This window comes from Orussus abietinus, unplaced genomic scaffold (assembly GCF_000612105.2).
Source record: "Orussus abietinus isolate OABI.00-Male unplaced genomic scaffold, Oabi_2.0 scaffold16, whole genome shotgun sequence".
Classification (NCBI taxonomy): Eukaryota; Metazoa; Arthropoda; class Insecta; order Hymenoptera; family Orussidae; genus Orussus; species Orussus abietinus.
The window spans coordinates 1898980-1912209 of NW_019394714.1; the positions used below are offsets into that span (position 1 = coordinate 1898980).

At 38.4% G+C, this 13230-nt stretch overlaps 4 protein-coding genes across 12 annotated transcripts; 2 read left to right on the forward strand and 2 right to left on the reverse strand.

The window, feature by feature from the left end:
* Positions 1 to 58: 58 nt before the first annotated feature.
* On the forward strand, positions 59 to 3335 carry LOC105696903 (transmembrane and TPR repeat-containing protein 4). 4 transcript variants are annotated; one of them, XM_012419725.1, is made up of 12 exons: positions 59 to 194; positions 375 to 600; positions 668 to 851; positions 942 to 1121; positions 1262 to 1271; positions 1656 to 1725; positions 1806 to 2189; positions 2267 to 2374; positions 2511 to 2652; positions 2738 to 2852; positions 2914 to 3096; positions 3177 to 3335. In XM_012419725.1, exons 1-12 carry the CDS (start codon positions 113 to 115, stop codon positions 3302 to 3304), a joined length of 1812 nt encoding a protein of 603 aa, XP_012275148.1. In that variant the 5' UTR covers positions 59 to 112; the 3' UTR covers positions 3305 to 3335. The 4 variants fall into 4 exon arrangements, with proteins under 4 accessions (XP_012275148.1, XP_023288880.1, XP_012275145.1 ...); XM_023433112.1 differs by having other exon boundaries at positions 59 to 285; positions 352 to 600; positions 1262 to 1725; XM_012419722.1 differs by having other exon boundaries at positions 1262 to 1725.
* Positions 3336 to 3472: 137 nt separating this feature from the next.
* On the reverse strand, positions 3473 to 10500 carry LOC105696906 (snRNA-activating protein complex subunit 3). Of its 3 annotated transcripts, none has more exons than XM_012419734.1 (6): positions 10419 to 10500; positions 4845 to 5044; positions 4617 to 4773; positions 4232 to 4498; positions 3916 to 4157; positions 3473 to 3834 (listed from the first exon to the last, which is right to left on the reverse strand). In XM_012419734.1, the coding sequence occupies exons 1-6, from the start codon at positions 10455 to 10457 to the stop codon at positions 3579 to 3581; spliced, it is 1161 nt and encodes a 386-aa protein (XP_012275157.1). In that variant the 5' UTR covers positions 10458 to 10500; the 3' UTR covers positions 3473 to 3578. The 3 variants fall into 3 exon arrangements, with proteins under 3 accessions (XP_012275157.1, XP_012275156.1, XP_012275155.1); XM_012419733.1 differs by having other exon boundaries at positions 3916 to 4124; positions 4581 to 4773; XM_012419732.1 differs by having other exon boundaries at positions 4581 to 4773.
* LOC105696902 (DNA excision repair protein ERCC-6) lies at positions 5143 to 9693 on the forward strand. Its single transcript, XM_012419721.2, has 16 exons — positions 5143 to 5298; positions 5371 to 5477; positions 5558 to 5793; positions 5866 to 6146; positions 6220 to 6288; positions 6369 to 6501; positions 6634 to 6786; positions 6861 to 6988; positions 7096 to 7250; positions 7337 to 7651; positions 7726 to 7923; positions 7999 to 8148; positions 8270 to 8380; positions 8479 to 8682; positions 8760 to 9405; positions 9482 to 9693. Exons 1-16 carry the CDS (start codon positions 5238 to 5240, stop codon positions 9661 to 9663), a joined length of 3129 nt encoding a protein of 1042 aa, XP_012275144.1. The 5' UTR covers positions 5143 to 5237; the 3' UTR covers positions 9664 to 9693.
* LOC105696905 (NEDD4-binding protein 1) lies at positions 9691 to 12680 on the reverse strand. Of its 4 annotated transcripts, none has more exons than XM_012419731.2 (6): positions 12437 to 12680; positions 12058 to 12301; positions 11547 to 11989; positions 11077 to 11440; positions 10774 to 10983; positions 9691 to 10632 (listed from the first exon to the last, which is right to left on the reverse strand). In XM_012419731.2, exons 2-6 carry the CDS (start codon positions 12255 to 12257, stop codon positions 10497 to 10499), a joined length of 1353 nt encoding a protein of 450 aa, XP_012275154.1. In that variant the 5' UTR covers positions 12258 to 12301; positions 12437 to 12680; the 3' UTR covers positions 9691 to 10496. The 4 variants fall into 4 exon arrangements, with proteins under 4 accessions (XP_012275154.1, XP_012275151.1, XP_012275152.1 ...); XM_012419728.2 differs by having other exon boundaries at positions 9691 to 10704; XM_012419729.2 differs by having other exon boundaries at positions 9691 to 10704; positions 12423 to 12680.
* Between the last annotated feature and the right edge of the window lie 550 nt (positions 12681 to 13230).

Sequence of the window (13230 nt, forward strand, 5' to 3'; positions counted from 1 at the left end):
TTGTTTGATAAATGAAGTTAAATTACCCGCCACATGGTTTAGGTTAGGTTAAACCAGCAGTGCCACCTCAGAAGAGAACTGACATTACCGTAAAGATGCGTTCGATTGACAAATGGTTAAAATCAGAGGTTATAAAGTTTCTAATCTAAACGATATTGTTTTTTCCTTTAAACAGGAGATGTCTTATTTTACAGGTCAAATTATTATTCCTTCATTTATAATTTATAATGATCGTTAGCGCTTGACAGATAAGTAATGACAAAATGACTTTGAAAACTTTACCAGGTGTGTGGTAGAAACTAAACAATTTTGGTGGAATTGAAATTTAAAATACTTTATCCTGCTTAATAGATAGTTCAACATTAATATTTTAGATGTCCCATTGCCAATCTCCATCCTTATAATATTGGCAGCTTCTTTGTGTTGTATAAATTCGCACGATGGGAATTTTGTATTCGACGACTCCGAGGCTATAGTTAATAACAAAGATGTTCAAAGCGCCCCTCTACTCAGTATTTTCGAAAATGATTTCTGGGGAACAAAACTCTCACATAAAAAGAGCCACAAATCGTATCGTCCATTAACGACTTTGACATTTAGGTAAGAACGCTAACATGCAATTTAAACATTGATTTTACTGGGAATTTACGTTAACGTTATTTTACAGGTTTCAATATTGGCTAAGAGGATACCTAAATGCACAAGACTTTCATATTGTCAATATTACATTACATATCATTGTATCGGTATTAATGCTATTTGTGCTCAATATTATATTAGGTCGAAATAATAGAAAAGTGTCATTTTATGCAGCTGCATTGTTCGCAGCACATCCTGTCCATGCAGAGGCTGTAAGTGATTTCATTAATCGTTATATTAAACATTAATGTCAATTTAATAAAAACCTGGTATTTTTTTTACCTGTAAATTATTATTTGCAGGTTTCCGGAATAGTGGGAAGAGCCGACTTACTATGCGCTCTGTTTTTCTGGCTATCAATTTTATTTTATAACCAATGCATTTTCAATACAGGAATGGTTTGGAAATCCTGCAGTTTATGTTGCTGCATTTCTTGCATCGCTGTAGCAATGTTTTGTAAGGAGACCGGCATAACTGCTATTGTAAGCTATTTTTCTAATCTGTAAGGAATGCTGCTCGATCAGTAGTTGAAACAAAAATCGAGACATAAATTAATAAGCAGCATTCCTTATTAATTTAATATTCCCTACTTTGTATCTCACATGTAACGATACCGTTTCAGGGACTTTGTGGTATATATGAATTAGTCATAATTAACAAAGTTTATCCGATCGATATAATCGGCGTTTTATCATTGAAGTACTCGTATAAAGAAACAATGCATTTTCTTACTCTTAATCGGGGTTCTATTTTCCGATATTTTGTATTGCTCCTAGCCCTGGTGATTCTTCTATCGATAAGATTTAGCATCATGGGCTTCCTAGCTCCAACTTTTGAAATTGTAGACAATCCCTCATCTTTCATCGATAGCTTGTTTTTTCGTGTACTTAATTATTATTATATATATTGCTTAAATCTCTGGTTGATGGTGTGCCCGATATGGTTGTGTTTCGATTGGTCAATGGGTTGCGTACCCCTTATTACTGGATTCAACGATGTCCGACTTCTTGCCGTAGTGATTCTGTGGATAATACTTGGCACTTTCTTGATGTACACCTTCTCTTCCAGTCGAAGCAACGACTCGAGGTATTTAAGATCAGTTTTAATTTGTAATCAAAGTCACTTACAAGATCGTTTACTTAACACAAATCGGTGAAATGTTCCAGATACGTCATCATGGGATTTACCTTTCTGATCGTTCCTTTCTTGCCAGCAAGCAATATCTTCTTCAGAGTTGGCTTTGTAATTGCTGAAAGAACTTTGTACATTCCGTCAGCTGGGTACTGCCTGCTGTTTGCCATTGGTTTGGAAAAGCTGTCGAATCGATGGTCATCGCCAAAGATTTTCGTGTCAATGTATGCGATGCTGATACTTCTGTTTTTCACTCGATCGTGGGTAAGGAGTAACGAATGGAAGACGGAAACGGTGCTTTTTAATTCAGCCATACGAGTGTGCCCACTCAATGCAAAAGTTCATTACAACGTAGCAAAGAGTGCTGCCGATTTAGGCAACTCCACACATGCCGAACTAGAATACAAAACTGCCTTGCGGTAAGAACTCTAATTTAAAATGTTAAAAATCTTATTTCTACATCGATGTAACGCGTTATTTGTTTAAAATAATTCAGGCTGAATCCCAATTATACACAAGCTATGAACAACCTGGGAAATTTACTTAAGGACCGGCAACAATACATAGAAGCGGAGAAATTATTCAGGCGTGCCGTCAAACTACAGTATGTTACAAGATATCGTTAGAGTAAATACAATTTAAAAATTCCTTTCACTCGAGTCAAATTATTATTAGTTTTCTGTGATGCTACGGGTTGTAAGAATCTGGGCTTTATGACTAGTGACAGAAGCTGATTTCAGGGAAGACTTTGCTGCAGCTTGGATGAATCTAGGTATCGTGCTCTCGGCTCTAAAAAAACACGAAGAGGCCGAAAAATGCTACTTGACAGCTTTGTCGCACAGGACAAAGTATCCCGACTGTTACTATAATTTAGGTGTACTAGTAAGAAAATATTACATAACGATTAAAAGATATTTTGCATGAAATGCATCGAACACGGAGTAACCCTTTAACCTGTATGTTTCAGTATCTAGAAGTTAAGCGTTTCGGTGAAGCATTGAGTGCATGGAAAAACGCTACTCTTCAGAAAGAGGCTCATCGACGAGCTTGGACTAACATTGTCTTATTGTTGGACGATTTAGGTAATGTTTAAAACTCTGACTAGTAATTCTTAAATTATTTTAGTCATACTTTGTTGTTTAGGACGTTCTCGCGAAGCATTATCGGTGGCTAACCATGCCCTTAAAATCATTCCTGAGGATGCCTCTATGTATTTCAATATTGCCAACATATTAGGTAAAGAAGGGAATTTCTTGGACGCGGAAAAATATTTCAAAAGTGCAATTGCAAGGAATCCAAATAATCCAATGTTTTATACAAATTTAGGTAAATATACCGAATTTTAATTTATACATTTAAGCAGAAAAAACACTAATAACCGATCATTGAAAACTTGTCCGCAACAGGTGTCTTGTACCATCGATGGGGAAAATTTGACGAAGCTAACAAAATGTATAACAAAGCATTGCAGATCAATCCAAACCTGCAGGGTGCAAAAGAGAATTTGCGCAAACTCAACTCTATTAGACTGTAATTACTAAGCAATAAATCTTTATAGTCCCCTATTTCACATCCAATTATTTGATCAAACCAAAGGAATATTTACTTATTAAATAATTGAATATCAGACCTATTTTACAATTAATTAAATATCTTTTGATGAGTGAATATTGTAAATTATACAATGACGTGAGTTATGATACATCTGACTTTTTAACATTTGCTATAAATATACCTTTAACTTTCTAAAATTAAAATATCTTAATCCAACCGTCTAATGGTACAAGCAAATGATTCTTCATTTTTAATTACTGTTCAACCGCAGCATTGCCAGGATAAGGATAAGCTTTAAATGTACCAACTTTTTCGCCATTTATATAATTATACGATTTAAAACACGTGTCACAAAAAAAGCAAGGATTGTGTGGTAATCTGCTATGTTCTGTGGTAAACCATTGAACTGCGAACACGCCACACATCATGCAGTACCTCGTCAATCTTTGCTTTATTTTGTGTATCCTTGGGTAACAGGAGATCGCCAAATCATCCTTTGAACTTATTAATCTGCAAAACGAAAAAAAATTAGAAGGTACTTCTAAATTTTGCAAATAACCTCTAACATTAAAAGATTTAAGAAATCACTACCTCGCATCACTAAACACGATTAAGTGTTCACAGGATCCTTGATGTTGATAGACCCAAGGATACCCAAACCTCGTGGAAATAGAGTCTATCCGAGTACTCTCCATCGAAGCAGTGTCGAATGGACCCAAATTTCTAGTCTCACCCCATTCCCTTATAACCTGGCTGTAATCTTTATTGCCTGGGGCACGGAAGTCGTTGAAAAATGTACCCTCGATGTAAAAGAATCCTGATTTGTACACATCCTGAATTTATGATAGGATGTGCGATTATGCACAAATTAGCTATACTGTAGATATAAATAATATATAAACTTTACCTTGGCAAGCAACATGCTACATCCCTTAGGACCGGCACTTACATCGGTGCAAATTATACCATCGGAAGAACACGTTATTTTATCTCTTAACTGTGTCAAGGTTTGCGACCCAAGAATGGCAATTACACAATTCAGCGATTTCCTTGATAATTGATCGAAGTTGGTATAATGGTTCCGATGAAAAAACGGATTATAGATTCGTATATAAACTATTATGTCTTGTCCTGGTATTGCTAACTGGCCAATGCGTTTCACGTCATCGTATCTCTAAAATTAAAATATTTCGTAGATTAAGTACACGTTGGAAAGTATTTCTTATAACATTCATTCACGGACGCAATAATCATACCACTAATATCTCATTTCGAAACCGGGAGTTACGCACGACTTTCTGTTTCCCTCTTAGCCGCCTCTTTAAATTCAACAGTGTTTGTAACTGAGTCCCTTCGGGGACTGTTTTAAAATCGTACACTTCTTTTCGTCGCATGTTTCTGGAATCACTGCATCTTGGTATTTCATCGGGGACAGTTAAATGATCCACGCTGCAGACATTTTTTGAATAATAAATCGGCATTAATTTATTTTCAGTGATTTGCAACGATCAATAAGTTACCTGCAATATTGTGCCAGTATTGAAAATTGCTCTTCTTTGAGGTTAACTCCCATACAACTGAGAAGCAGAGCATCGTCACTTTCCTCAGCCTTCAAGGAATCTTTCGGCTCGATCTCATTTGCATACTCGTCAAAATACGTCTTAAGATTAATTTTATCCGACGAATTTTTATTGTACGCGCCATAAATCGAGTCCATTTTCTGTCGATGAATTTGAACGTCACTAGAGGAGTCTAACATTGAAATATTTTTGTGCCATGACCCATGCGCACTCTCTGGATGTCATTCGTACTTGTTCGTACTCTGGCTCGACCAGCTCGTTTAGAGGGTATCTTCTTTTTTTTTTTCGGACGCTTTAATATAATCTCAACAAATCATCGGTGCCGCATATGTCATGAGTAACAGTGATTCATGCACGGAAAGAATTATTATTATATACACGAAAATAATTCAATGTAAATAAATTTTCATATACATTAGGCCTTAAATATGCCAGGAAGCCATCATATTTTGTAAAACTTTTCAAGGTTTCTGTCAAACCAATATGAGTCATATGCAGTGCGAAGAAAGTCTGGATAAAGTTCACATAAAGTCAGCGAATGAAAATGACATTGAGAAAGAATTACTGCAAGAGGTTTGCATACAGATACGAAATGAGTTATGTGAATTAATTCAAGATTTGTTTCATTAAAATATTGAGTTGTGATCTTACAGGTGGTCTTTGCACAAGCTGAACAATGTATCTTAGAGAAGGCATCGAGAGCTATTAAGGAATTTTCATATCCTGTATTAACGCAAGCTCTTTGCGAAAATAAAGGGAAATCATATTTGTCGAACGATGGTAAATCCGAGACAGTGTCAGAAGCTCAAAGAAAAGATCTGGAATTAGATAAACAAGTGCGAGTTGGAGAATTAACACCTTTTGAAGCTGCAGCTAAAAAATCTACTAGGTCTGTATTTACATTAGACGGCAGCTGTAACCCTTGAATTTAATTATGACATTACCTATTTTGTACGAATAGCGTTTTCAATAAAGCAACTCAGTTATTGGATCTTGAGAAGTACCTTCAACAACAAGCTGAGCTTGCAAAACAGAAGTGTCTGTCAAAAAAATTGATTGTAGGAAAAAAACTGGAAGGAAGTAGTATTGAAACTAGAGTACCAAAAAAAAGAATGAAATTATCAACCAGTGTAGCCGAGAGAACTGACGAGAATCAAAGAAGCCTGGAGTGTGAAAATGACTCCGATCCAAAATGTAACTCTGGAAGTGAATATATCCCTAGCGACGATTGCCAAGATTCTGGTGAATGAATTTAATCGTCTAATTATTACAGAAATAAAGTAACAAATATGTTATCGGGTTTTATTTTTTTTAGAGGCAGAAACAGAACAACCGAAGAAAGGCAGCGCTAAACGACATTCGAAGAAATGCATTCAAAATAGAGGTATATTTTCAAACGTAACGTCATCTTATTAAGTACACAACATTCGTTTTCCATAACGATAAGATTTATTTATTATGCAGTTTTGGATGATGGAGACGAAGATGCATATCATCAACGAGTAGAAAATAAAAAATTTTGTTTTCAAGCTGAGAAGTTACATGAAATCGATAATTTATTTAAAGTTCCGAAATCTATTTGGAAAAGACTGTATAGGTATTTGAATACAAAATATACTAACATATATAATCGACGTCTAGCAAATAGAAATACCGTTCGCGATAACCTAGTTTTTCTTCTTGATTCAAAGAAGTAGAAAAATATGTGTTCAGCGGATTTTGATTTTAGATATCAAAAAGTATCCATACAATGGCTGTGGGAATTACATGGTCGTAATTCTGGTGGTTTACTCGGAGACGAGATGGGTTTAGGTAAAACCGTGCAAGTGATTGCGTTCCTGGCAGGTCTGGACTGCAGCAATTTACTTTCAGACGGTGGACGGTAAGGACCTATCGATTTCCAAATAAAAGTACACGGTATAATTGTGGAATCGTAATAAAAACATTTCTATGTAGATTTCGAGGCTTGGGACCGACTCTAATAATCTGCCCTGCAACATTATTGGAGCAGTGGGTCAAACATTTCCATGACTGGTGGCCTATTTTACGGATAGCTACGTTACATCAATCTGGAACTTACAGTGGTAAAAAATTAATCTACCGAAATGTGAAAATTAAATAACTTAAGAAATCGGTATATAAATAAGAAAATAATATAATAATAGACCGATAAAGTTTTGGTTAACTTCAGGTGATCCATACGATTTGGTAGAGAGTATGAAAACCGGTGGGGTCTTGGTGACTTCGTACTCTGGAGTGCTGAATCATAAAGAACTGCTCGTGAGGACTCAGTGGCATTACGTCATTTTGGACGAGGGGCACAAAATAAGAAATCCGCATGCAAAGGTACTACCACCTATGGAGACGAGTCGCTTGAAAAATTCTGACAAGAAACTTGGTGACGCGAGGAATTGTACATTAACGATTCGTAGATCAGCAAGGCTGTAAAAGAGTTCACCACGCCACATCGCCTTCTTTTAACTGGAAGCCCGATGCAAAACTCTTTGAAAGAATTGTGGTCACTGTTCGACTTCATTCTGCCTGGAAAACTGGGCACACTCCCAGCATTTCTGGAACACTTTGCGGGTCCTATTACAAGAGGTGGTTACGTCAACGCCAGTTCGCTTCAAGAGGCCACCGCGCTCCAGGTGGCGACTTTATTAAAAGATGCTATAACTCCGTACATGTTGAGGCGAACTAAATCCGACGTTCAGCATCACGTCCGTTTGCCAGAGAAAAATGAACAGGTTTGTCGAGTGACAACACTGTAAAGAAATAGTTGGAACGTTTAACGACCCACTCATCATCGAGCTCGTTTCAGGTGCTGTTCTGTAGCTTGACGGAAGAGCAGAAAACCCTGTATAAAAAGTATCTAACCTCGGAAGACGTCACGAATATTATACACGAAAAGAGTTCGCTAAAAGAAGGCGGGAGATACAGAGCGCGACTATTAATCGCCCTGACGACGATGCGGAAAATTTGCAATCATCCCGATCTTTATATCTACGGCAAGCAGACCGTACGGTTTCAAAAATCCGTAACGTCCTCGATTCTATACCGACGAGAAAATCATTCTTTATTTTCACCGATCTAGGACTCGGACGAAGAACTGGAGCTGACCGATGAAATCATGGAAAGGTTCGGTTACTGGAAGAGGGCAGGAAAAATGGCAGTGGTGAGATCGTTGCTGAAGATCTGGAAAAATCAGGCACACAGGGTTCTACTTTTTACCCAGAGTAAACAGGTAAGCTATACGATTGCCCGGCGATACGTTACGTCCATTGGTCCCATTTGAGCTATTTTACTGCTTTAAGTCGAACAATCTGACCTGCATCCATTTCGAATATTTTTTGTTCTTTCCACAGATGATGCACATTTTGGAGAGCCTGATCCAACGGGAGGACTATACATACTTGAGAATGGACGGTACTACCCCGATGTCCCAGAGGCAGCAAACCATCGAGAAGTTCAACGGAGTTGGTATCCTTTTAATATCATTTCTTTCCACGTTTCGCGCGAGGAATAACGTAAAACCCTCCACGGGCGATTATTTTTATTTGTCTCTCCGTTGTAGGACCCATCGTACTTCCTGTTTCTCTTAACAACTCGCGTCGGAGGACTAGGAGTGAACTTGACAGGAGCGAATCGAGTGATCATCTATGATCCAGACTGGAATCCAGCTACCGACGCGCAGGCCAGAGAACGAGCCTGGAGAATTGGACAGAGTAAAAATGTCACCGTGTACAGACTTATAACGGCAGGCACCATCGAAGAGAAGGTAAGGGTCCGATGCGATTCGTACATCTGGAAAACGAAGCAGTCCTCGCCTACATTTGACCGTAACATTTCCCGCAGATGTACCACAGGCAAATCTTCAAGCTCCTCCTCTCGAATAGAGTCCTCGAAGATCCGCGACAACGCAGACTCTTTCACACGACCGACCTCGTCGAGCTGTTCAATTTAAACGAGCCATCCGAGGGAGAAGGCACCGAGTCGGACCGACTCTTCGGAGATTCGAGACTCGCGCCAACCACCGGCTTCACCTCGTCGAAAATAGAAGCCATGCGAAAGCTAGCCTCCTGCTTGAGCAAGAGAATCGGCGACAAGGTAACAAAAAAGAAACCAGTCGAAGAGGAGAAACGGATCGACCATCCAGAGGATGCACGGGTCCCGTGCGCGAGAGGCCCTGGAAATTCTGGAAACGCGACCGCCCCGGGCTTAAGCTCTCCCTTAAGGGAGGATGCCGATAAGTCCTATGGCGAACCGAAGAGCTCGGTATCGACCGACGCTCGCGAAGAGGAAGTCGACGTGGAGCATAAGAGGCACCGTAAAACGAAACACCGGAAACGAAAAAAAATCGAGGAGACCGATCGCATCTCGTCCGTGTTCGAAGGTGAACGAATATCCTATCTGATCGGCCGCAGACTCCCTTCTCACGTGAAAGATGCGCCGACTGTTACCGATGATAGTTACGTTCTACAGAAACTATTCGCGAAAGCAGGTACCATCCCTTATTGGGTTTCTTGTATCGACTTGTTTAGGTTTTGGTATAAATACGTTTCCATTGCACGTTCCAGCGGTAAAGTCAGCCTTTCAACACGAGGCAGTTTTGTCGAGTGTACAGCAAGAATCTATAGCACAAACTCCGATGCAACGGTTGGCACTCGAAGCTGCTCAAGAGAGCATGAACTCTGTTCGCCAATCGCGCAAGTGGTGTTGGAAACCATCGTGGAACAAGGCGCCCGGAGAAAATGATTAAACGACTTTGTGTCCTTTGGAATGGAAGTCATTGTAAATAAATGGTACTGGAATATTAATCGCTCTGTAAGCACCACGAGGAAATCTACTTCAAAGTCCAAGTACTCTTCCAATCGGTTCGCTGGCCTTATTTTACAGGCTTCGCTTTTGAGATTATGTGTTACATTTCAGGTGTCAAAGATGTGTAAAATCTATACAATATAATTTCGTCTTGGCTGAAAAAAAAAAAAAAACGATATTTTCTTCCCCCCCTTTGGTTTTATATTATACTCTCTTTTATATTAGCTTATTTATACAATATTATACAGTATAAATGAATACCGATCTATTTAAATAATCAACAAGATTTCCAATTCTTTCAAGAAAACTGCAGGATTCTCTGATACGGAAATTAAAGTTGTTGTCTTAAATATAATGCGATATCAAATGTAAATGAAAATTTCACGGAACCATGTGCCTCTAACGAAACGGCTTTGGCAGTAATATAGTTACGAAACCGTAATTTGCAACAGAAGTGAATAACCAAAAAAAAATGAAAAGTTATCAAAATACCTCGGAGCTATATTGTCCATTAGCTCGATGAATTGCTTATATAGTTTCGCACTTGAGCAGGTTCAATTACCGATAATATATTTGGGGTTTGCCACCAGTGCACGTGATCGTCGTTACCGCATCATGAATATGAAGCGTTGAAAATAGAACGAATGAAAATGAAAAATTATGTGACATAACCATACGATATCTTCTTTTCTTTACCGTAACACAAATTGTTCCTTGGCGGTAACCTTTAATCATTCACTGGACAGAAATGTTACAGCTCGAGATCCTGTGACTTCATAGGTGCCTGAGGAATTCCTCTAACGTAGGACCATTTCTCCCTAAAGGATCTTCGGGAAACATCACGATGTCTCCTACAAACGTAGGAGGAAGAAGGCGATTTTCTATCGTATCCCGCCACTCTGGTTTCTCCCTGTACAAGTCTCTATATTGGTCTTGCGATATCACTATTCCGTTACACTGAGTTGCATATTCCAATATAAAACTAAAATACGAACACACCGATTGGTAATACGTTTCCATTTTCGTGCCTCTAAGCAGGAGCAAAACTTACCGGTCGTCATAAGGCGTAATCTTTCTTCCACCAATTTTCCTACTTGGTGTAAACACGACTGTTCCATTATTGTAAAGTTTCTCAAGAAGGGGATGCTTGAACGATCTTGTGTGTTGTGGGAGAAACGCTTTGACTGTATGACCCCTTTGTGCAAAATAATCTATGACCAGTTTGATTCCAGCTTCGGAGAACTTCTTATTGTTTGCGTGTCTACAATTCGATGTGTCAAAATGTACCAAAATTTTCTGGGTTACCATCTGATATGATAAGAAGTATGTATAGAATAAATTAACTGATACATACGCCATAGCAATATTGCAACCATCAATAATTATCTCTCTTAGCGGTTTGCTCGACAGATCTTTAGCTGGTTTTTTCTGTGCCATATTCACCACATTTCTTTCCTTCAACAGGTTACCGACGATTTGATTTTTGTTTTTTTCTTTGTACTCCACCGGCATATACAAATTTTGCAGGTTTGAAAAATCTCCCTGCTTGTCTACGTAAACCATGGGCCCATTGAGCAAGTTCTGCATCTCTTCTGTGAGTTTTGGTGGCTCGTCAGAATATTTGGTAACCTGTTCCACATTTGTTGATACAGAGTCATTTACAGATGTCCAGACGATTGAAACATCCTCAGCTTTAGAGATTTCCTGATTCGAGCTGTCTGTAATATATTTCCAATTTATTTAAATTCATTTGGCAGCCTTAAATAAACAGTACCATTTGCAAGAAACTGTTCTACAACAAATGAGTTATTAAGAATGTCTTACTTGAACTTGGTAAAGTAGGTAGTTTATCCCTATCATTAAGATCTACCTTCGAAGTCAATACAGACAATTTCCACTGTATGGAATTCTTATATAAATTCGAAGATTTGCCTGCTTTGGACGTTTTCCTTCTTGTATTAACTGAATTCTGATCACTTTCGCAACTCCTCTTTTTAGTACTTGTAGATTCATGAGATGGCTCTCCCAATTCAAAATTATCTATCAAAATGATATCTTCTTGGGACAGTCTCTCTTCACTGGGATTTACTTGACCTTCTTCTTTGGAAGAGGTACTGCTATCACTTAGAATAATAACACTTTCTTGGAGAGAAATCGGTATATTAGTTTTGCGCACAAACGAACGTTTATTTGTCTTCCTTTTTTTCTCACAATTAATTGACTCGGACAGATCAATCCAGTCAATACATGAATTTTCCTCACGCTTCCTATACATATATTTATGTAAGCACGAATCATATATACCTGTTATTACTTATTAATTCAATTGAGTTACCGTTTCGCTCCAGATGGCTGAACTGTGTTTGTACATCTTGAGTCTTCTTCGGATTCGGTATCGCTTTGTAAAACTGGTTTCTTTGTTATTTTGCAACGTTTTATCTTTGGTTTTTTTGCTCGCAGTTTTCTCTTTTTAGGAACTGCACTTTGTGGTGACGGGGTTTCACAAATGATCACCGAATCGTTCACAGTACTCATCCTGTTGATACTTTAATGTTCACAAATCAACAGTTTGGCATTACCTATAAAATATCTTAAACTATATAACGGACTTTTTATTCATGCATTTATAAATTCTCACATCGTTTACACACACGAGCAATTAAAATACAAACAACTGTATAAGTATCAGGTTATGATTACATAAATTTATGCACCTAAACTACGTTCAAAACGTAGTTAGTTGATGAACCAAGCACAGTGACATCGAAAACGGAATTCCTTCTCTTTTCACGTTTGCTATTCAAAACATTGAAGTTACACTTTTAACCTTCAGAAATATGATTTCTCTTTGAATGAAAGGTTTTTATGCAGCGTTACTGCCTACAAGAAATTTAAAAAAAACTACGAAAGTTACTTTTCCCACGGCTTCTTACACTGAACCATGAAAACATTTTTGGCGACACGTTCACAAGCAAGAAACATACAATTATAGTACATGCGACACGCTGTTTACGTTAACGTTATGGAATCTGTGGCGCCCTCTCTCAACTTTGATCAATGAAGATATATTCTTTATTATTTACCCGCTGTCGTAGGCTCACGTATTCGTGATGGTAATACCATGCGGCAGTTAACGGTGGTGACTTACCATTATGGCAATCTCTCAACTCATCTCTGATCGAGCTACTGTGGTAGCAGGTGCGAAAAAAATTCACCGGCGGCTGGGCAGCCCGAAAACCGGCTTAACCCGATGAACACAGTAGAAGCTTCTACTGTCGGATGGCGCCACCATCTACACGATTTAAATAGTTTCCTTTCATTTTCTTCCGTTTGGAGGCAAATCTAATTTCTACTGGAAAGTACGCAATATGAATAAATAAAGCCAAGTCCCTAACTAACTAAAACCTGACCAGTTATTTCGAGTTCGAGAAGCAACTAATCAAGTGCAACGACGCAAGGAGTGGCCAATCGTGTGCACCCGATTATTCAACATGGCGTCGCCTCGTTG